At 52.3% G+C, this 20505-nt stretch overlaps 1 protein-coding gene across 6 annotated transcripts in view; it reads left to right on the top strand.

Annotated features, from left to right (window-relative positions):
• The window catches only part of ZBTB16 (zinc finger and BTB domain containing 16), a 194560-nt gene that overhangs the window by 95097 nt on the left and 78958 nt on the right, over positions 1–20505 (top strand). For all 6 annotated transcript variants that reach the window (XM_086679072.1, XM_086679067.1, XM_086679069.1 and 3 more), the window contains one exon: positions 4782–4879. In XM_086679072.1, coding sequence (XP_086535198.1) covers positions 4782–4879 — 98 coding nt within the window. The remainder of the gene's footprint in view (positions 1–4781; positions 4880–20505) is intronic.

The following is a 20505-nucleotide window of genomic DNA, read 5'->3' as shown; positions in this document are numbered from 1 at the left end:
CAAGAAAATTAAAAAAAATAAAACTAGACCCCTTGAAGAAGAGGGAAAATCAATATGGCGTCTGCTGTTATGTAGTTTATAGCCCAGAGCAGACAAAATCTGTGACTTGTCAGACTTCCAGTAGCACAGAGACGGCTCGATGTATCTTGCTAGCTTGACTTGACTGGCGAGGGTTGTGTGGTTGAGAATCAGTGAGAAGGAATGAGTCTTTCTCTCTAGTTACTTGTTAAAAGGTTCAGATTTGCTTAGCTCTAATTTCTCATAATGATTCAGCTCTCTTGAGAAAATAGCTAGAAACCTGCCAAAGGTTAATTTTTTCTTTGTCTTTTTGGACATAATTGAAAATCTGTTCCATTCAAGATGGTTTGCCCAGTGGGCCAATTGTGGGCCGTGCTGGGACAGCACTACCGCTTGGCGGGAGGAGGTGGGGAGGGCGTGGCGGGGACTTGAAGCATGAGTGGGGATGGATCCTCCAGCAAGCATGGAACAGAAGTGTTGGGGCCATGCTGAAACTGGGTTACTCTGAAAATGGCGTTCAGCAACGGGACTGCTTCTCAAAGAAGGGAGCGTGAAACCGAGGGACTTATGCAGACAGGCACAAAGATGTCCCCACCTGTCCTTCCTTCCTGTGCTGTAGTGGAGGCTGGTGACCTCAGATGGCCATGAGAAGTTAGACCTTGCGAAAAGACAAGACCAGACTGGGAAAACATGCGTGTGTGGTGAGGAAGAGGGAGGTGGACAGAATTTCCATTTTCATCAAAATCACTTGCATAGTATAGTGGTAGTGGCGGGGGGCGGGGCAGGGGTTGTGGTCTGCAGAGTGAGAGACCATGGGTTCATACAAATTGCACTTTTGCTCAGAAGCCAGCTGGAATTCTATTTCCTCCTTGGTCATTCTGCAGGCTGTACAGAGAGTCTGCTGGTAGCCAGGTCTCTTGAAGGCACTCAGATTCTTCTCTGCCATTTCCTTTTTCTATGGGTTGGAAGGGTTCACCTTTCCATTCCACATCCTTCCCTTGGGGCTCTGAACAGTAACGAAAGATAGGAGCAAACCAGTGCTGGGCTTCACTCAACTCCTAGGGCTATAAAGTGCTTCCTTGTTCTCTTCTGAACTTAGTGTGCTTTGCCCTTGTCTCTCTGGCAGTGGGGCAGGACTTTTGTCCTTGTACTTCGTGTGGATCACATGGATGCCACACTCACCTCTGGTAACCTGTGTGGGACGCTGAGTTAGTGGGTCAGGTACAGGGCAGTGTCCTTACCCCAAGGATCAGACAAGATAGGACATCTGTGTCTCTGAAGGCTGAGAAATGCGTGGCAGCAGAATGGTTCCAAAGAAAGGCTGCTGATGGATTCCAGAAGTTTCTTTCACTGAAAAATAGACCACAAGTGAGTAAAGGAAGAAACTCAGGTTGTCTGGATTAGAAGGTTTTAAAATGAGTATCGATTTTAGGGTTGGGTGTCGATTTTTGTTTAGGCTATCCTAGCCTGGCTGCCTAGGTGTCATGGGACATCACACAGTGGAATGTGGTTCAGAGAGAATAATAATAATAATGCCCTTTAGGGAAATTCCTTGGAAACTAGGCAAAATGATAGGAAGAAGATCTTTTTAATAATGTTTGTTTATTTTGAGAGAGAGTGCGTGCGCATGTGAGCACTCTCTTGCCTGCAAGCGAGAGAGGGGCAGAGAGAGAGAGAGAGAGAGAGGGAGAGAGCGTCCCAAGCAGGCTCCCTGCTGTCAGCGCAGAGCCTGACGTGGGGCTTGATCTCATGAACCATGAGATCGTGACCTGAGCCAAAATCAAGAGTCAGATTCTTTTTTTTTTTTTCAACGTTTTTTATTTTTTTATTTTTGGGACAGAGAGAGACAGAGCATGAACGGGGGAGGGGCAGAGAGAGAGGGAGACACAGAATCGGAAACAGGCTCCAGGCTCTGAGCCGTCAGCCCAGAGCCCGACGCGGGGCTCGAACTCACGGACCGCGAGATCGTGACCTGGCTGAAGTCGGACGCTTAACCGATTGCGCCACCCAGGCGCCCCCAAGAGTCAGACTCTTAACCGACTGAGCCATCCAGGCACCCCATGAGTAAGAGTTTTGACTGTTAAAATTTAGGTTCCATAAGGGATCAAAGCCTTAGAAGTCCCCCATATCACTTCCCAGGTGAAAAAGATGCAGAGAGGTTGTTACAGCATGATTTGTCCAAGGTTATAAAGCAAGTTAATGGCCGAGTAAGGCTGAGGAGCCAGGTCTTCTGACTGCTGGCCCCGCAGCCTTCCCTGTACCTTGCTATCTCTCCAGCAAAGGGCAAGAGTCTACCGCCTTTCACACCAGGCTAGTCCAGTGGCCCAAGAAAGCCACTTTCACTGATTGCCAGGCAAATCCATTCACATCCAGAAAGAAGGCAGTGGGGTTACTCAGAAAGTATTCCTCGGGGTCAGAGATTTGGTCTGGAGCCTGCAGGGAGAAGAGGTGGGTTGGGATGCTTACCCTGGTTGATGGCTGCTGATACTGGAAGACTGGTCACTCCAGGGTCCTTTTGGGAAACCTGTCTAAATAGGTGCTGGTCCTCCGCTTAGCTGCTCCCTGAGAGGTGGGCACTCCTGGAAGGTAAGAAATCGCGAGTGAAGAAAAAGATGGAAATAGATGGGATGGAAACCCATGCCCTGCCCTCCACCACACATGACCGTGGATGCGTGCAAGAGGTTCACCGGCCGAACCATTTGTGAATTGAGTTTTTGCTGCTCCACAGAACATGTCTTAGGAAAGCAAACATTTGCCATGCCTGGGTGAGTGGCAGGAATACTGTCTATCATGTGTTTACACGCACACATACACACTCAGTTGCCTGGGCATGTGTTTAAAAACATGGTTTGCCCAGAACGCTATTAGGACATGTCCCAGTGTCCAGCATTGTGAAATCTATTTGGAGTTAAGAATGTTCAGTTAAAATGTTCTGTACGGTTACTATTTCCCAATTGGGTTGGATCAGCCATGGCCAGGAGTAAGATAATATGGGGGTGGGGCGCACTACAGTATCAGGGATGAGGGTGTGTGTGTGTGTGTGTGATTGAGAAATTATTTGTTGCTTTTGGCGAGGAAGTAAAGGGAAAGCGAGCAAACACAACAGCCTGATTGAGAAAGAGTTCTGTGAAGGGGGCTGGGCGTGGACATGGCGTGCCATCCTCAAGCCACCGTGGCCCACAGACTGTGGCACTCAGGAGGCTCACCTGGGGGCCTGCGTGGTTCTGACTTGCCCCTGAGTTCTCGTTAGGGGATTGGAAGGTGGTGGCGGCGGGTGGCTCGGTGTAGTGGTCGTGATCTGGGCTCCGAGGCTCAGGTCCGGGTGCTGCGGACTTGGGCGTGTAACACTTCCCCTCCACGCCCGCGGTCTCGTGTGTGCCGGCAGCTCTCCAGCCTTTTACCGTGATCCTCGCCCGTCACCGTCTGATTGCAGTGGGTTGTCGACTCCAAGGGGACTGTGTATGCTCTACTCTCTGCCCTACTGCCATCAGCTCGTGCCTCTGGCTGCCGTTCCCTGCTCTGTTCCGTAGGGCAAGAAGGCACAGAGATGGGGGCGGCGGTGGATCCCGGATCTGGCGGTGGCAAGTAAGGGCCTGACACCGGGAGTGTGGGTGGGAAGAAAGTCAGTGTTCAGGCCGGATGGCCCACACGCCAGCCAGCGGCTCAGATCCTTGCCGGCCTACAGCACATAGACCTTCTTCCCGCCGCTCAGCTCTTTGCTACCCGCCTGCTCCCCGGCGTCTTACCCGACTCGGCTGCCGGCCTCTGACAGAGCAGAGGGGCTTGGGGCGAAAGGTCCAGCTCGGGATCGGCGCTCTGTTGCAGGCTGGGCCTCTGGGCAGTTGTTACCGGGACCTCTGTCTTCTTGGGGGTGGTCCTGTGTGTCAGGCCCGACTCACAGAATTGCAGTGTTGGTAAAATGAGACGAAGTGTGTGAAAGCACCTGGAAAACCAAATGACCGTTACCATCCGCACCATTCTGCATTTGTAGGGTGATGTTACCCAGTTTCTTGAAATCTTCCTGTCAGGGCTCAACCTCTGGTCAAAACAGAAGGAAGACATCTTCTAAGCCGGGCCTTAGGGGAAGGGCATGCGTGTTAGAGACACGTACGTGCGGCTCTGAGTACATCTGGATGCCCCAAGAGAGAAGCGGCTTTATTGTGTCCATAAAGGCACCGATTCATTAATAAGCTTATTCGGAGCCTACTATGTGTCAGTCACTGTCGTGGGAGCTGGGGATGGGAGAGAGAAAGGGCACGCGTGCTACCCCTTCGGAGTCTGACGGTGTCGTGGGGGAGCTCGGCACGTGCACAACTGCAGCGCAGTGGGGGACATGACCTGGCCGAGGGGAGCAGAGGCCCGGTGGCCTCCGAGGACGCCCAGTGCTAGTTCGACAGGGAGCGTTATGTCTGACTGACTGTCCCGTGCTTCTTCCTTCTCACCCTGAAATCGGATCTGATTTCTTTCCCCCCTTGGTCTGCGTACCAGTGGGTAAAGCAGTAGGAAGTGCCCTGTTCTCTAGCTCTTGGGCAAGACCAGGAATAGATTCTTCCTTGGCAGCGGTCCCTGGGAAGAGGGGCGCGTTCGGCCATCTGAGCATGTGGGGATGTCTCCATCAGTGCCCATCTGTAGCCCCCATGCCTTCCACCTCCCCTCCCTCCTGCCCACCTACTGGAGGGATGTCCGCAGAGCCCCCAGGTGAGGGTGGGCCTGCCTCCTGTCCAGCCAGAGCAGCCGCAACCTATTTTTTCCTCTCCCTACAGGAAGCTGCACAGTGGGATGAAGACGTACGGGTGTGAACTCTGCGGAAAGCGGTTCCTGGATAGTTTGCGACTAAGAATGCACTTACTGGCTCATTCAGGTAGGCGATGCTGCCCTGACTGGCCCATTTGAGCCCAGGCAACTGCCCCTGCCCTCACTCAGAGCCCGATGTCCCCACTGCCAGCCGGGGCTTGTGGTCCACCGTGTTTCGTGGATGCTCTCTCCAGGTTCCTGGAGCAGAGAGTTCGTCCTAACGGTGTGACCGTCCACACAAACCCATCCTCGTGCTCTCTTGGGTTTCCTAGGGCTTTGTTAGCCCCCAGTGCCCTGTGTGTGATCTCCCTTCCAAAGCAGACGACAGTTGCATTAGCACAACGGTTGTGGCATTCGGTTCTCAGTGTCTCATGAATCTGACTGTTGGGGTCATGTTAATACGGGAGCCTTTACTTGAACAGGTTAGGAACACAGAGCTAGTTACCTTGTGCTGTCTTTTGCAAGGTAGTTTTACCCAGTTCCAGCGGGGTTGGCTGCGTGGCTGCGGGGGGTTTTGCCCATGTTTGGGACAAAGCTGCTCTGTTTCCCGAAGCGCGGGAAACGGGGTGGTACCTGACATGCAGCGTGCCCAGCTCTCCTTGGCGGAGGGAAGGATACACCGGGTCTGATGGTGCTGCTCTGAGGCCAGCGGGGTGTCCGGGTTCAGTTGCAGAGGCCTTCAGACTTCCCTGTCAGGGCCAGTGCTCTCTTCTTCTGATTCCCATGCCTTTCAACCTTAGGGTCACATTTTGGGGGAGAGGTGAGGCCATCTTCTTACTGTCACGTGTGGATGTCTTTGTCCCACACTGCGCCCAGCACTAGCCCTCCAGCATTTGTGAAGTGAGCACGGGCTTTGGGATTAGGCACACGTTCAAACCTCATCTGTAATACGTGCTTTCTGACCTGGGGTGGATCTGTCTTCTGAACCCCGTTTTGTGCATCTGTAAAGGGCAGGTGTTGCCTAACTTGTGTCCTTTTTTTAAAGAAACCGTGGGACAGAATGTAGGTTAAAAGCGTCTGTCGTACACGCCCTGGCGTATATGTGGTGTGTCGGAAATGGCGATTTTCCATCTCACCTTCCTTTTCCCCCACGTTGCCCCTGGAGCATGTTCCCATCACCTTACCCCAGAAGCTTCTGGTCTGGCTGGCTGTTTGCAGTCTGTCTTCCCGTGGCTCGCACGGTCATGTCAATGCTGTTGGGTGCTTTTATGCTTCAGTCACCACAGTCTGGCTGCAGAGCCCGTGTGGCTCGGTGCTGCATGGGATGCTCTCTCCCTGGCCCTCACGGCCTCTCCTCAAGTGCCCCAACCCCTTCCAGATCCAGGCACTGTGCCACGCAAGGTGGCTGTCTGTCTCAGCACGCGCTCTCTGTCCGCACATCTTCGTGTGTTCCGTTCTTCTCCCGGCGGGGTCGCCCACCCTCACCCCTTGTTCCACTGAACCTCGTCCTGCCCACCCATCCCACATTGGCCTGGAGTCCTGAGTCCATATACCCTTGTGTCCAGCAGCTGCTCGGGACTCATGGACTCCTTTTGTCCTGTTTTTATAAATTGCACCCTGTATCTTTTCGCTTCCCTTCAGTTTGGTAGGTTGTTTAGGGTTCAGTGTGGGGTTTCAAAGCTGTCTGCCAACCGGCTTGGCCACCCCCCAAGTGCCAAGAGTGTGGGTCTTCTGTTTTATGTGCTTCCTGGTGCGGGCCCCTGTGTGGTCTCCCAACAGTGAGGTGCTGGACACTTCCACGCGGGTAACACACTTTTCAGCCTGTGGTTAAAGCTTCCTCGCCCACTCCGGAACTTGGCCCAGCAAGCATCCTTCCTCCTTGCCCCTTCCTTGAGTCCAGCACGCTAGCCAGACCCGTCTGTTGGTTTGCTCCCTGTGCATACTGACACAGCTTGCTTTCTGGGCTCCGTGGCTTTGTCCACCCCCTTCCCTCTGCTTGAATAACCCTTCCCCGGCCTTGCCGGATCTTCTGAGGTCCCTTAGCAATGCCATCCTCCACACTTCCCCACCTTCAGCCAGGAGCAGTCCTGCCTGCTTCTGGGTGTCCGCATTTCTTTATCTGAAGCTCTCTGGGCACAGTCTTTCTTCTTTGTACTGTGGTTGTTTAGGGACCTGCCTTATCTACCTCCCCTCCTTGGGAGTCCGGGGTAGAAATTTGGAAACCTACCTCCTGCCCACGTTATCGTGGGCAAAAAACATAAGCTTTCGGAGCCTCTGTATCCTCATCTGTAAGATGAGAGCGCTTGACTCTACCTTGGAGAAATTGTGAGGCTCACCTCAGACCCTGAGCACTAGGCCTGACCCGTGATAGGCTCTCTGTAAATGGAGTTTCCCTCTCCCTTTGTTCTTCTGCTGGGCTGTAAGCTACTGGGGATGGGGTGTCCCCGTTACGTACAGCACATTGCTAGGCACGTTAGTGGAGTCAGTAGATGGTGGTCAGATGAGTGAGTGTGGCCTGGGAGGGCTAAGACTGTGTCAGGGGAGCTCCAGTCTCCTGCCGGCTCCCTCCTACAAGACGAACGGTTTAGACTGTGACCCAGAGGTTCACTGGGGGGCAGCCGGGAGCCCGCCGACCCGTATCGGCTGAATGTGAGCAAGCTAGTCTCTGCAGCATTGGTGGCTCTAGTGGGAGCAGCAGAGAGGAGAGGCACTGCTTATGCACTTGCTGGTGGGCCCAGAGCCCCCAGTTCAGACAATATGAGTGGCTTTGCACCACCCTCTCCGGAGCCAGCCACCGCCTAGGGATGTGCTCTCCTGTCCTGCCTGAGATGCCACTTTGGGCTCCCGTGGTCTCCTCCGGATGTCCTGGCAGCTTTGGGAGCTGGGTCCTGTCTCCCTAGGCTTTCTTCTCCATTCATATCTTACTCGACACAGAGTCTGATTGTGCAAAATGACTTGTCTCTCTGAAACCCACTTGCCAGTGTCCTTGGAAGAGAGGATTTGGCGGGGGGAGGGGGGGAGGGTCACAGTGCTTTCATTCACCTTTGCAGACAGCTCCTTGCCTGCTTAGATATTTCTGTTCTCTGCTGCTCCTTTCCGTGTCGTTCTCCCGCGTACCTGTCGCCCCTGTGTTGGGATGTCTTGAAAATAAAATAGCAACACGAGCTGAGAGGGAGGCTGGACCACTTCCTGAATCATTCACGCCCCCTGTGAAGCAGTGAAGGCCCCAGAGGAGGGGTGTGGAGGGCCGGGCAGCAGTGCCGGGTCTCCTGTTGGATTCTAGGGGCCGAGGGAGGTGGGGTTTTACACGTTCTGACTCCTCTCTCCGTTGCACGATCACAGAACTCTGTTGACGGTTTAGAGGACTCGACATGTTTCTTGCTGCCGGGCTTTGCAGGCTCCCTGCTGGGAGCCGTCAGCAGGCTCGGGCTCCTGAGCGTGTGCCGTGCAGACCCACTTTACAGACCGTCCCCGAGGGTTGTGGCCGCACTGCAGAGCCTAGCAGAACAATAGATGCTCCAGGACCTCGGGGACCATTCCAAGGGGCAGGCCGTGGAGAAGCGAGTCTGGGATCTGGGTGCGGGTCCCGGTGCCCCCGCCTTCCCCTGAATGTGGTTGCTGCCCTCGGACCAGGCACATTCCTGCTGTTTTCTTGTGCTCGGCCGAGCTTGAACGGTGCTCCTCCTGGCTCACTTCCTTGCTGGGCGCGCTGGCTGCCCCCACCCCCTCTTGGCTAGCGTGGCCTGTGTTTGTTATTGTAGTTCTGGCACCCGGCCAGGCCTGGCTGCGAGCCAGCCTTGTGGGTACAGTGGGTACAGTGAGTGCTGAGCCAAGTTTGTCATCATATGCGATTAATTTTTTTTTTTTTTTTTTCTAATCTGGTAGGGGTGGGGTGAAGGAGGACGCAAGACAGGAGCTGCTCCGATGCTTGAGAACAGGCCGCGCAGATTTCTGCGGAGATGTTATTTATGAAAGAACGAAACGCTCTGGCTGGCTCTTCCTTCTCAGCTCTTGGTCCTTCTCACGTTGTCTTCCTCTCCTCTGCATTTCCCTATCTGAGGAAATCAGCCTGTAGGAGACCGACAACATGAGGTTTTATTTTCAGTGACTGGAATACTAAATTTACACTCCTAAATCAGTTTTCATTGTGTTGAAATCGACAATTTGTTTAATTAGAAGTTTGCCCTGTAGGAGGCCCTTCTTGGAGACACTTCTTTCTTTCTCTTCCCCCCCTCTCTCTTTCTCTCTCTCTCTCTTTTTTTTTCTTCCTTTTTTAAGACCCTAAATGGTAGTAGTGAATGTTCAGTTTAATTGAAGTTTTTATTTCTATTTGAGTGCATTAACTAATCAAGTGTTTATGAGATATACCTGATGATAACGATAAGTTTAAATTAACAAATAACCTAACTCATTAACTAATGAGGATAGATCTGGCCACACCCTGCGTTCCCAGAGGTGCGTTTGGGATGGGGACGGGTTGGGGGAAAAAAACAAGGCCTGGTGGGAGGAGTGACCACCTTGGATGCTTTGCAAAGCTGCTCCTCCTGGGCCCGCTCTGACAGCTCCCTTCCCACCCTTTGCTGCGGGGATCGGTGACCTGCTGTCTCCTTGCCACTCTTGCTGTCACTGAAGAGGTGATTCCTGGCTCTGAGATGTGCACGCAGAGACCGCAGACCCAGGCGGTGGCTCGGGTTGGTTCTGGGATTTGCTGGTGTAAGGTTTCCCATTAGGTAGGATTTCCCACGGCTTGGCTGCAGTACTGGTGGATTGTAAGTGAGCACACCCAGAACTCCTTGCTCCTGTTTTTGACTTGACTGCAGGCTGTTGAGGGGTTTGCAGGTTTCTGTGGCCTGCCCCTGTCCTGGGAGCGTCATTCGTTTTCACAGCCAGTGGACATTGACTAAGCACCACTGCAGAGAGCTTTACAGCATCCCTGCCCTCAAGGAGCTTACGCCCAGTAGGAGAGATGTTTGACTGAAATGACCAAAGAAGGTGTTGGACACAAAGAGTCAGGGAGAATTCTAGGAGGAACTTGCAGGAGGAGAGTGTCCTTTCCAGAGGGTGGTAGAACTTAAAATGACCGGTGGGAATAATGGAATTTTGAAAGGAATTGGTAGGGGAGACCCAAGCCACCACGATGACATGCAGTGTAGCCGGGATGTACAGGCTGTGTCGGGGGCGGGGGTGGGGTGGGGGGGGAGAGGGCAGGCTCTGGAAGGGAGGGATGAGGTGAGATTGTGGGGGCCTTGAGTAGCAAAACAATGTGCACTTTACCTGCAGCACTGGAGAGCCACTGGAAGGTTGAATAAGGGAGTGACACTTTTTTTTTTTCCTGGAAAGAAAGGACTGTGGGCTTTTTGATGTAGACTAGCCTGGAGTATAGGATTTATAAGACCCCTTGGAGAAATGGCATGCCTGACAATCTTGGGGTGTGGTTGGAAGGTAGATAGGCCCGTGCCTCTAGTCCCGATTGAGGGTGGCCTTTCTTTGGGAGTCCAGTCCTGCCAGCGATCAGTAGGTCCCCTGTTCTCCATCCTCCTGCTCTTTTCTGGGCACCATGAGCCATGGCTGTTGAGAAATCTCCCCTGATACCAGTCTCTTCCCCATCGTCGGAGCCACTGGGAAGGAGTATGGTCTTTGGCTGATGGATTTTCTGATTCCAGCAGCAGCATGGGGGTGGCCAGGGCATATCATCAGGGGCCTGGGTCATCCGTCTGGCAGAAAAAGGGCTGGAAGGGTTGGGACCAGAAACCAGATTGGTTCTCTCATGCTTTCCCATGTCCTGGTCCAATGGAAGGGGGAAAAAAATTACAGATGTCAAAGACCTGTGGATTGTACTTGTTCCTTTTTTTTTTCTTTTCGGAACACTGAGCTTTGGGGTTCAGGGTCTTCCCAGAGACAGGGCAAGTGGGGAGGGGGGAGCCTGGCGGCTGGATGGTTCCCTGTGGTGGCAACGTATGGTCCCCAGGCTGAGGATTGGAGAGGCGTCTTAGGGTTTAAAGGTGGCCTCTCAGGACTTGCTGTCTCTGTCACCTCTCTCTTGCCAGATAGGTATCTGCTAAGAGCAAGAGATTGGGTGTTATCCAGGCAGGTCTGAGCTGTGGTCCGCTCATCCCCTCTCTGCCTGCTCTCAAGTGAATGTCGTGGTCTGTTCGTCAGAGTAGCTTTCTGCCACCGGGGTAAACCAGAAACTTCCTCAGGTCCTGTATCGCCCTCGGCACGCCTTCAGAAGCAGGCACCATGGAGGTTGGGGTTAAGAGCACAGAGAGGGTCAGACAGAAGAGGCTCAGAAGCCCACTGTCTTCCCTTCGGTGGGTGGTGGTGACGGGGTGCAGAATGAGGGGAAGAGGGAAGAAAGCAGCCACTCTCCCCGGCTCTGTCTTGAACACACTGCGCTCCCTCTCTCTCTCTCTCTCTCTCTCTCTCTCTCTCTCTCTCTCTCTCTCTCTCTCCCCCCCCGCCGCTCCCTGCTCTGAATTTGGCCTGCTTCCCGAACTTTTTCCCAGAGTGGTGTCGTCACTGGCCTGCCGGCAGGTCTGGATGTTCTGCCAGCATTCCAGAGAGTTTATGATCGCTTGCAGATGTGCCTCCAAGAACACACTGTACCCAAAGCAGAAATTAATGCAGGCTTGACTGCTGTCCAAGCCCATACACGGGAGAGAGGAAAAAGAAAACAAAAACTGTTTAATGCTGTTTATAAATTATACACTGGCTGATGAAAAATACATTTCTTCCCCCCCCCCGCCCCCTTCCTCACCGCCCCCCCCACCCCCGCCCCTTCTCCCTCTTTGCCTCAAGAGCCTTAAACTGAGACCAGAAGAATATGGTTTTGCTTTTTAGCTCCTGTTTTGGCTAGGATCCGAAACCCAGCTGCTGATTCACAGCCAGAGTATTTTTCCCCTTTACCTGATGAAATATACTGATTTTTCCAGCCCAGATGGGGTGCTTTTGGATTTGTTGCCTCTGTTTTTTTTTTTTAACTTTTTTTTTTTTTTTTTTTTTTTTTCTGGCTAGGGATTTTGTTTACAGCAAGTGGCAGGTCCTGTAACAGCACTGGGTATGATGCTGGCCCCCGGGGCAGGTAAAGCCCCAGGTCTGTCCACCCTGGTGCTGCGGGGTATGTGTGCTCTGAAGATTGTACGTCAGGCCAGCCGAGCAGAGGAAGTTCGCCAAGTTCAATGCAGGTCATTGTATTAAACAGCGTTCCTCCACTTCTCTTGCCCCCGTGCACCTACAGCCCCTGGGTGAAGAAGGGTTCACATGTTCCTCCCCCCAAATACACACGTCTCTCTCTCCATATGGTGCCTTAGCAGGGGTTTGGGAAGCTCGTTGCCTCTACCCCTCTGGATCCCAGCCTCTCTCCCCCTACGCTCTGGTCCCCCGTCCCAATTTATTCTATAAATTCGCTTCCACATTATGTCTATCCATTTACATGGCTTTTGTGTTTTTTTAATACTGCTAATGTTTATCATTTGCCCAACAGGCTCGACAGATTTTGCTTCCTGTCGAGCACTGAGGCTTTAGAGCCCCCTCGTTGCTAAGTAGCAGTCTCCCTGTACTGTAATGGGCTGATTTTGTATTCCGTTCAGCGCGGTATCTTATTTTTGTATGCAAGACAAAGTGTTTTGATGGGGGACGATTGCGGCAGTGTCTGGAGGCTGTTTGGAGTTTTATGGGCTGTACAGTACACTGTGTGCTCTCCGAACAGAACACAGGCTGTTGAATTTTGGATTGGATTTGTCATTTTTCCCCCCTCAGAGAGGAGCTTGTCAGATAGAACATTACTTTAAGGGTGGAGGAAAGAAAGTAGAAATTATGTAATAACCTTCTCTCTCTTTCTCTGCGTCCCTCCCTCCCCCCCTCTCTCTCTCTCTCTCTCTCTCTCTCTCTCTCTGTGTTTATTTCTGATTTTTTCAACCCCAAAGTACGGTGGTTTCTCCCCCCACGCACCCCCTCCCAACACCGTAAGATTTTGTAGAGCTGGGTGATGATATTCTTATGGGGAAATGAATGCCCCCAGAGACATGGATGCCAGGACATCTGTCTGTCTGCTGTTTATTCTTACATTCTCTCCTTTTCTCTCCCTGGCTCCTTCTGTCCTCCCTAAGTTCTGGGCTGTTTGGCTGACTCTTGCTTTGGTATGAGGATGAGTAGATCATGGGGTTGTAGGTAGGGTAGGATACTGGTGTAGGCTCCATCCCAAGGCAATGCCATTTTCCTAGTTCCAGGGCCCTTTCACCTGCCTTTTGCTTCCCAGACGCACCCCCTGCCAGGATTCTGGGGCGGTCGGTCATCCAGGGCTCTCCTCCGTGGCCCTCACATCCCGCCCCCCCAGCTGCTATGCCTGGGCCCAGTTTGCGGGGTGGGGGGATGTCCTTCTTAGCGCCCTCTTCTGGCCTCTCTGTGGTGGCAGGAGGCTATTTTTCAGGGTGGCTCTTCTCTCCTTCCATTATTTCCCCTGTCTCCTCTCACACCATCTCTTTGTCTCTGTCCTGGCATCCGCGTCGACCTCAGCCCTGTCCTGATGCTCTTCTGTATGTTCTTTCTCCTTTCTTAGATCTTCATCTGTCTTTGTCTCCGTCCGTCTTGGTTGATCTTCTGTGTCTCTCTCCTACTCCTCAAAGCTTTTTAGCTTGGAAGTTGGACGGGGTTGGGGTGGGGGAACAGAATGTCCCTCTGGCCCAGAAGGCCTGGGGAGGACTCCTGAGTGAGTGCCCGGAGAGTGCTCCCAGAGCCTGGACCCTTGTGTGCTCCTGCCCTTGCCTCTCGGGGACCAGCATGGATCTTCTCTGGCTTCGCTTCTGCTTTTCCTGGGTCCCTGGATGTGTCTTCAACCTGAGCCGAGCACGGACGCATGGATGCACGGGGTTAGGTTTTGCAAGGTCCGTATTGGACTTTGCTGCGGAAAAAGCCCATCCTGCTGCCGCTGTGCTCACCGAGGTCTGTACCAGCCACCTGAGTGCAGTGCCCGCTGGGCGCCATGTGGTTTGTGCATCCTCACGTGCCCATGACCTGGCATAGTGCCTGGCATATAGAAGCATTTTGATAAGGAATCGTGGAGTAAGTGAATCCCCAGTTACTACGGCGATCGTGTTCCTGGGGCAGACCTAGGTTTGCTGGGGCCTGAGGCTTACACAATTTGGGGAGCCATCTCTCAGGAGAAGATTATGAATTTTAAGTGTTAGAACACTTGCGTCCGGAATGGGCTGGGGCAAGGGAGGGGCCTGTGACTTTTCAGCTTTATTTGAATGTACGTGCTGCTGTAAAGTGAGCACCCAGCTTTATTCACTTCAGGGAGAACTGGCTTCTTTGATCTGCTGTGAGGAGCTGCTGGTGGAGGGTCCCACCGTGGGAGGGAGTGAGAGTAGCGAGATTCAAAGCTAAGGACAGGATCTGCTCAGTTCTGGGGTCCCCCAAAATGTGGCAGCTGTGGTCACAGGCCTCAGGTTTGCGTTTCACAAGGATGAGACAGCTCCTCCTGCCTTTGGTAAACTGCCTCTGGTCACGGTGGACCTAGAAGCTTCTTTGTATTTCACGCTCTCTTCTCCCTGAGGCTGGTTGGTGGGGACAGACACTGTGTCCCACTCACCCAGTGCCACCAGGGAGATCAGTATGCATGGTAGCATCCTGGCCTCCAAGCCAACCTTTAGTGACTGTCCGTGAAATGACATGACAACAGCCCTTTTCCTCGGTGCCCAGTCTGCTTCGGTGTCTGCCTTTGGTTCTCCTCCCAGGCAGAGCACTGGTTCTCTTATGGGTGTGTGTGTGTGGGAGTGTGTGTGTGTGTGTGTGTGTGTGTGTGTGTGTGTGTGTGTTGTTTGTCTTGGAAGGGGTCATGAGGGTGATGGGCCCTGGAGGTGATGGCAAGTGTACATAAAGGTCTGGGAGTCCATTCGTTGGAACTTCCAGACACCCCAGTTAATTATGGCCCTGGAGAAAGCATAGTTGGTCGGTTCTTTGGGAAGAACACTATTTACTCCATGGAGGCTATGCAAAAGCTACAGTTAGGTTCCCAGAAATGAGGGGCAGCTGTGTGTGTGTGTGTGTGTGTGTGTGTGTGCGCGCGTGCGTGCATGCGTCCATGTGCATGTATGAGAAAAAAAGAGATGGAGAAGAAACGTTTACATGAAATACTCAAAATTGTTCCTTTGCTGTAATGGCCCCGCACAGACCATTACCTTGCAGATTTAAAAACTAAATGAGCTCATCATATCTAGTGACTTCCACTGACATTCATGCTTGATTGCAAAGCCTGCGTTACCTTTGAATTTCAACTTCATTGTTTGTTATGAATTCCTGAATGTGGGCGGTGTGTTTCCCCCTCTTGGATTCAACCAGGAGCATGATTTGATTTTGTGTGGTGGACGCGGGAATGTTTCTCAACAGGACCCCATTGAAGAACCTTTTCATTTAAAAAAAAAAAAAAAAAGGGGGCGCCTGGGTGGCACAGTCGGTTAAGCGTCCGACTTCAGCCAGGTCACGATCTCGCGGTCCGTGAGTTCGAGCCCCGCGTCGGGCTCTGGGCTGACGGCTCAGAGCCTGGAGCCTGTTTCCGATTCTGTGTCTCCCTCTCTCTCTGCCCCTCCCCCGTTCATGCTCTGTCTCTCTCTGTCCCAAAAATAAATAAACGTTGAAAAAAAAAATTAAAAAAAAAAAAAAAGCCTCGTGACCTCTAGGGCTGAATCTGGAGTTTCTGAGGAATCCAGTGTGCTGAGGCGGGACGTGGGTTGACTTTGGAGGGGGCTGACGTTTTGCATTTTTTAATCTAATAATTTGAGTTTCATGTGAATGATTCTGCGTGCCGTGCGATACTCTGCATTTTCTTAACTGTCTCTTCCACTTTGGGTGAAGGAAAGGAGGGAAGAAGTACCAGCAGCAGCATTTTGTGGGCAGAGGAAGAAAACAAGAGAATGGGGCAGAGAACGGGCTAAATTTAAAATTGTAATTGGCTGACTTCCACTGGCTTGCGGGTGTTTTAATGACTCATAATAACTTCATTTAAAACCAGCTGAGCAGAAAATAGATTGGAGAGGAGCCTCGGGCCATTATGGATTTGTTTTTTTTGACAAGCTCGGTTTTGAGCAGCCAGGAAGGCTCTCAGAAAGGGCTTGGCTGTGTTCTCTCTCTCTCTCTCTCTCTCTCTCTCTCTCTCTCTCTCTCTCTCTCTCTCTCCTCTCTCTCCCTCTCTCTGGGCTGGTGGTCTGCCCAGGAGAGATTGTATAGAAACCAGGGCTGTTTTTTTTTCACCCCCCACTTTTTTTTTTAAACTGATTAAAAATAGATGCCTTGAGGTATTATTTTAGCATCAGTAGGATTTTTTTTTTTTACTTTTGATGTGGTAAATGGAACATAAATAAAATTGTTTTTGAAATTACTGAATTAATTAGGTAGTAAAGCAACCACAATGCATACATTTCTTTGCTGGTCTCCCTGATCCATATTTGGGGGGGGCATCCCCCTCTTTCCCCCCATCCCCTCCTTCTCTCCCCCCGCCCCCCATCCAGCCCCACCTCCCACCGGCCCGGTGTGGACCCTCCCTTTGAGTGGCAAGCTGCTTTTATCATCCTGGCAACAGCTAAATGATTTTTTTTTTAAAAGATCTGTAGGATTTTGACACGATTAGTTCTGTCCAGCTCCCCAGTCAGCTCGAGGAAGCATGAGTTTTGGGAATTGCCAGAAGAGGCTCTAACCTGCCTCTAGTCCTTTTAAATAGATCCTGCCGGTTTCCCGTGCTAGGAATGGTGCCAGCCGGCGAATGCTCCATTTCTCTTCTATTTTCAAAGTCAGCCGGCTCAGCCATAGGATGTGTCTGTCTGGGCAGGACAAGAGGCACCTCCCCGCCCCCCCCCATCTGATTGCTCATAGCCATTTATCTACCCCCTCTTATGGCACCTGTCACCTTCTTTGTGTCAGGGCTATTTATTTGCTTGTCCTTTTTTGCCTGCTAGACTCTGAGCTTCTCACAACATGTGATTTATTTCCATGTCCCCCGTACTACCTAGCAGAGTAACCTGCATTGTGGTTATAACTCAGCCGTTTTTTGAATAAACTAACGGGTGAGTGGGTGAGTGGGTGGATAGGCGTCTGGTAGGGAATGGCCCGGAAGGCCCCTCCTTCTTCCCTCCAGGCCTGGGACTCAGCAGTCTGGATGACAAGACCAGGAATGGAAGACCTTATTGGTAGCCTGCTCCGTTGCATCCCCACGGTCAAACACCGTAATGGGCTCTCAGTAAATATCTGTTCGATAAATGAATGGCTCAGGGCGGTAGGGACGAGGGTAGGGGAGAACAGGCACTTTATATGTATTGAATGTCCACTGTGTTCCAGGCACGGTGCTTGGCACTCTGTATGTCTGAATCCAGGTATCCCACGTTGACTTTGGAGGGTAGATATGTGATTCCATTTTGCAGGTGAGGACGTGAAGGCTTACAAAGAGCCGAAGTCACTTGCGGCAGGTCTGACGGCCGGGAGGTGGCAGAACTGGGTTGGGAGCCAGGGCCGTCTGCCCCCGACACTCCTGCTTTTCTTGTATATCATTCTGCTGTACCTGTTCCAGCTTTCTGTCCTGTTTGTGGGGACAGCCATATCTCAAGAGACTGTGGAGCTGAGCTGGGGAGAACCTGGAAGGCCCTGTCCCTAGGGATTCCTCCCCCTCCCCCAACTGCCTCATAGGGCTGGGGGCAGGGTCGTTCCGTGAGCACTGCTACAGGCCCCGTGGGTCGGTGTTCGGCCCTCCCACCCAGGCGAGAGCTTGCTCCTGTCATTTTCCCAGCACTGCCCCACACAGAGAAGAGGGACAGGACCAAAGAGCTGCCCGTGGCTCCTCTGCTGGGAGCTGTGCTCCTGGGAGAGGCCCTCTGGGATGATGAGTCAGGAGTGAAAGGGTCAGCTGACCGGTGCCGCATCCCAGAAATGTCAGAGCTGTGACTACTTGGGCTGCCCCTAGCCCCCACAGACTTCCAGTGTCTTGCATTGGGCCCGGTCAGGGAGACTGTGGCCTCCCTCAGCTTTCGGATTCTGTCTAGTGTAACTGGACCACTTGGCATGAAGCTCCTTGTATCTTTTCTCCAACACCCTCATCTTCCCTAGCACGACTGTGGATGCCGGAGCCTTCTCCGGGGACCACAGGGTCAACCAAATGGGAGCCAGGTGCTGATGAAGGCTGGGCAGCAGAGAAGCCCCTGCGACGATTCTGGGTTCTTTTGGGTGGAAGTCACTCATGAATGGGTTCATTAGGTAGCACTTAGCCGCTGAAGGCCCGTGGCACGCGGACCATGTCGGAAGAGGCAGAGGGGCTGAAGCCAGGGTTCCTGCAGGGGCTGTCAGTCTGGCTGAGGGGACGAGGTGAGCCCTTGGCAGGCCTGGGTGTGCTCATCGTCCCCACAAGGGGACAGACAAGAGGGAGAAACTCCCAAAGACCAGGGTGATGAGGAATGGCTTCAGGAGGGAGGGCTGTGGGATTTCGAGCACTTGCTGGAATTGTCCAGATGGTGCTTCATGGTGGGTGAGGGGCCTGTGTTTCTGGGCAAGACAAAGCAAGAACTTCTGTGAGTCACAGTCAGCCAGGCAGGGGTGCCTCTCCCACCAGCCAGGCAGGGGTGCCTCTCCCTCCTCCTTGTCCTCCTCCTCCTCCTCTTCTTCCTCCCCTTCTTCCTCCTCTGTCCACCTGGTCTTGAGGAGGTTTAGAGTTTCTAGTACTTGAGAATCCTCAGAGTTCTAAGGATGTTACGACTGTCCTTGGCCTGCAGGTTGAGAAATCTTGCATTGAAAATGATAAGCTGGCACATCAGGTGTTCCTGCCATGTTGAGGTATCCACAAAACAAACACAAATGTGCAAATGAGGTTCAGATCCGACACAGATCCACAGTATTCTGTATTTCTCACCAAGTCTAGCGAAACCCCAAACTAGGCTGTGAGTGTCTGGGGCTCCACCAAGCCCAGGTTGAGAATACATAGCAGCCCAGAAGGGCTGTGCTTTCAGCAGAAGCTTGCCTGCCCTGGAGGGAAGTGGAGGAACATGGAGGGCCAGCGCCCCAGCCCTCTGTACCTTGTGTGAAGGTCTCGGAGGGGGTTCTCCCCATAGATGGGAAACCAGTGGGAGAGAGAGAGAGGTGGGTGCTCTGTATTTAGGTTCTCCTTTCTTTGGAACCTCTCCAGGATTCAACCTGGCAGAGAGGTTTCTTCTAGGCCTTTCCCCTGTAGTTAACATGTTCCCTCCTCCTTCCCCTCCCCCCAACCCAAACCATGCCATTATGATTGAAAGTCTTTCACTTGCTAGGAAAAGGAGGGGGGGGGGGAAGTAAGTTCTAAACTTTCCATTAAGTAGTTGGGATAAGATGTCTTCTGGGGTAGTTGGATTAAACCCCGGCAGTTCTCTCACTGACTATTAGAAGCTAATTGAGCACCAGGAGCTCATTGGCGGCTGCAGTGAGCATTCTGTTGGGGTAATTATGCAAGGCCACAGTCGTTCTCCGTAACAAGGTAACTCCAGGTAAGGAGAGAACTCCCTGAAACTTTAGATTTGCTGGAGGCTTCCTCATTTGCCTTCACTAACATAAGCCAAGGACAGACAAAGGCCCAAAGACCAGATCTTTGAGGAGGCTGCTATCCATTCGGGATTTCTGCCTGCATGGCCTGGATCTCATGGTCCCTTTGTCATGGCCTGATGGGAACAAGCCAGTACATGGGGGACAGCCCTGCTGGGCCAGTTTTGCATCGATTGAGATATTGGGGGTCTAGAGTCAGACGCTCTGAAATATAGTAAGGGACAGATGGCAGGCTTTGGAAGTCTGGGAACAGCTGACCAGATGCAAGAGAGTCACAGGCCAGTGTCTTTATCAATGACCTGTGTTCTGAGAACAAGGCCTGACTGCACGTAAGAATCCCTGAATCTCTCTTTCTCTCTTTCTCTTTCTCTTTCTCTTTCTCTCTCTCTCTCTCTCTCTCTCTCTCTCTCTCTCTCTCTCTCTCTGTGTGTGTGTGTGTGTGTCATGGGTGGGTGAGGTGTGGGCCTGCATAAATGGGGCCAATACAGCAACTCCTGGGGGTCTTTCTTATTCCAGAGGATTCTTTATGATGGAATGCTCCTACATATGCTGCCTTCCCAGCACCCAGAACCTTCATCAGGAGGTAGGAGCCCGAAGCTGCCATCCAGAAGTCCTGGGCTGAGTGGGTCGGGAGTGGGACCTCTCAGTGCCCTTTGACACGGGTGCTGGGGCCTGGCCAAGCTGAATGTGTCCTCTGGGTGGCCCTGCTGAGCCTCTGGCCTGCTGCTTCCATTAGCACGGAATCATGCCCCTCAGAGGACAGCGTGTAACCATGTTTCCTGGGGCGGGGGGACAGGAAGAGTTGCTGTCACCAGAGTACTCCATCTTTCTGACACACGGGCCCCGTATGGCTTTCTTCCCTCACTCCTGAGCCCCAGACAGCCTAGAAATCTACTCTAGAACATCCTCAGGACTGGTTTTTGAAAACTATATGTATATAAATATATACTTAATTAAAAAAAATCTATAGATATTCTGTTTTCTTCTATTCTCCATCTCCTCTGTTAGTTTTCAAAGGCTCTGCCTGCCCTGTCTCTGGCCCGGATCACCTTCTTCCTCTATCTCACAGCTATAAAAGCTGGTCACAGGCAGAGGCTGGCTGCAGCAAGGCAGGAATGTGGTATTTGGTTAAATTGTAAAATTAGCTAGGGAAGTTAATGAGGCATCCCGCCTCTGCCTTCTGAAGAGCAAGAAGTTTATAAAGGG

This window comes from Puma concolor, chromosome D1 (genome assembly GCF_028749965.1).
Source record: "Puma concolor isolate L17-30 chromosome D1, mPumCon1.1.hap2, whole genome shotgun sequence".
Taxonomy (NCBI): Eukaryota; Metazoa; Chordata; class Mammalia; order Carnivora; family Felidae; genus Puma; species Puma concolor.
The sequence above is the reverse complement of the archived record's forward strand: the minus strand, read 5'-3'. Positions and strand labels throughout refer to the sequence as shown.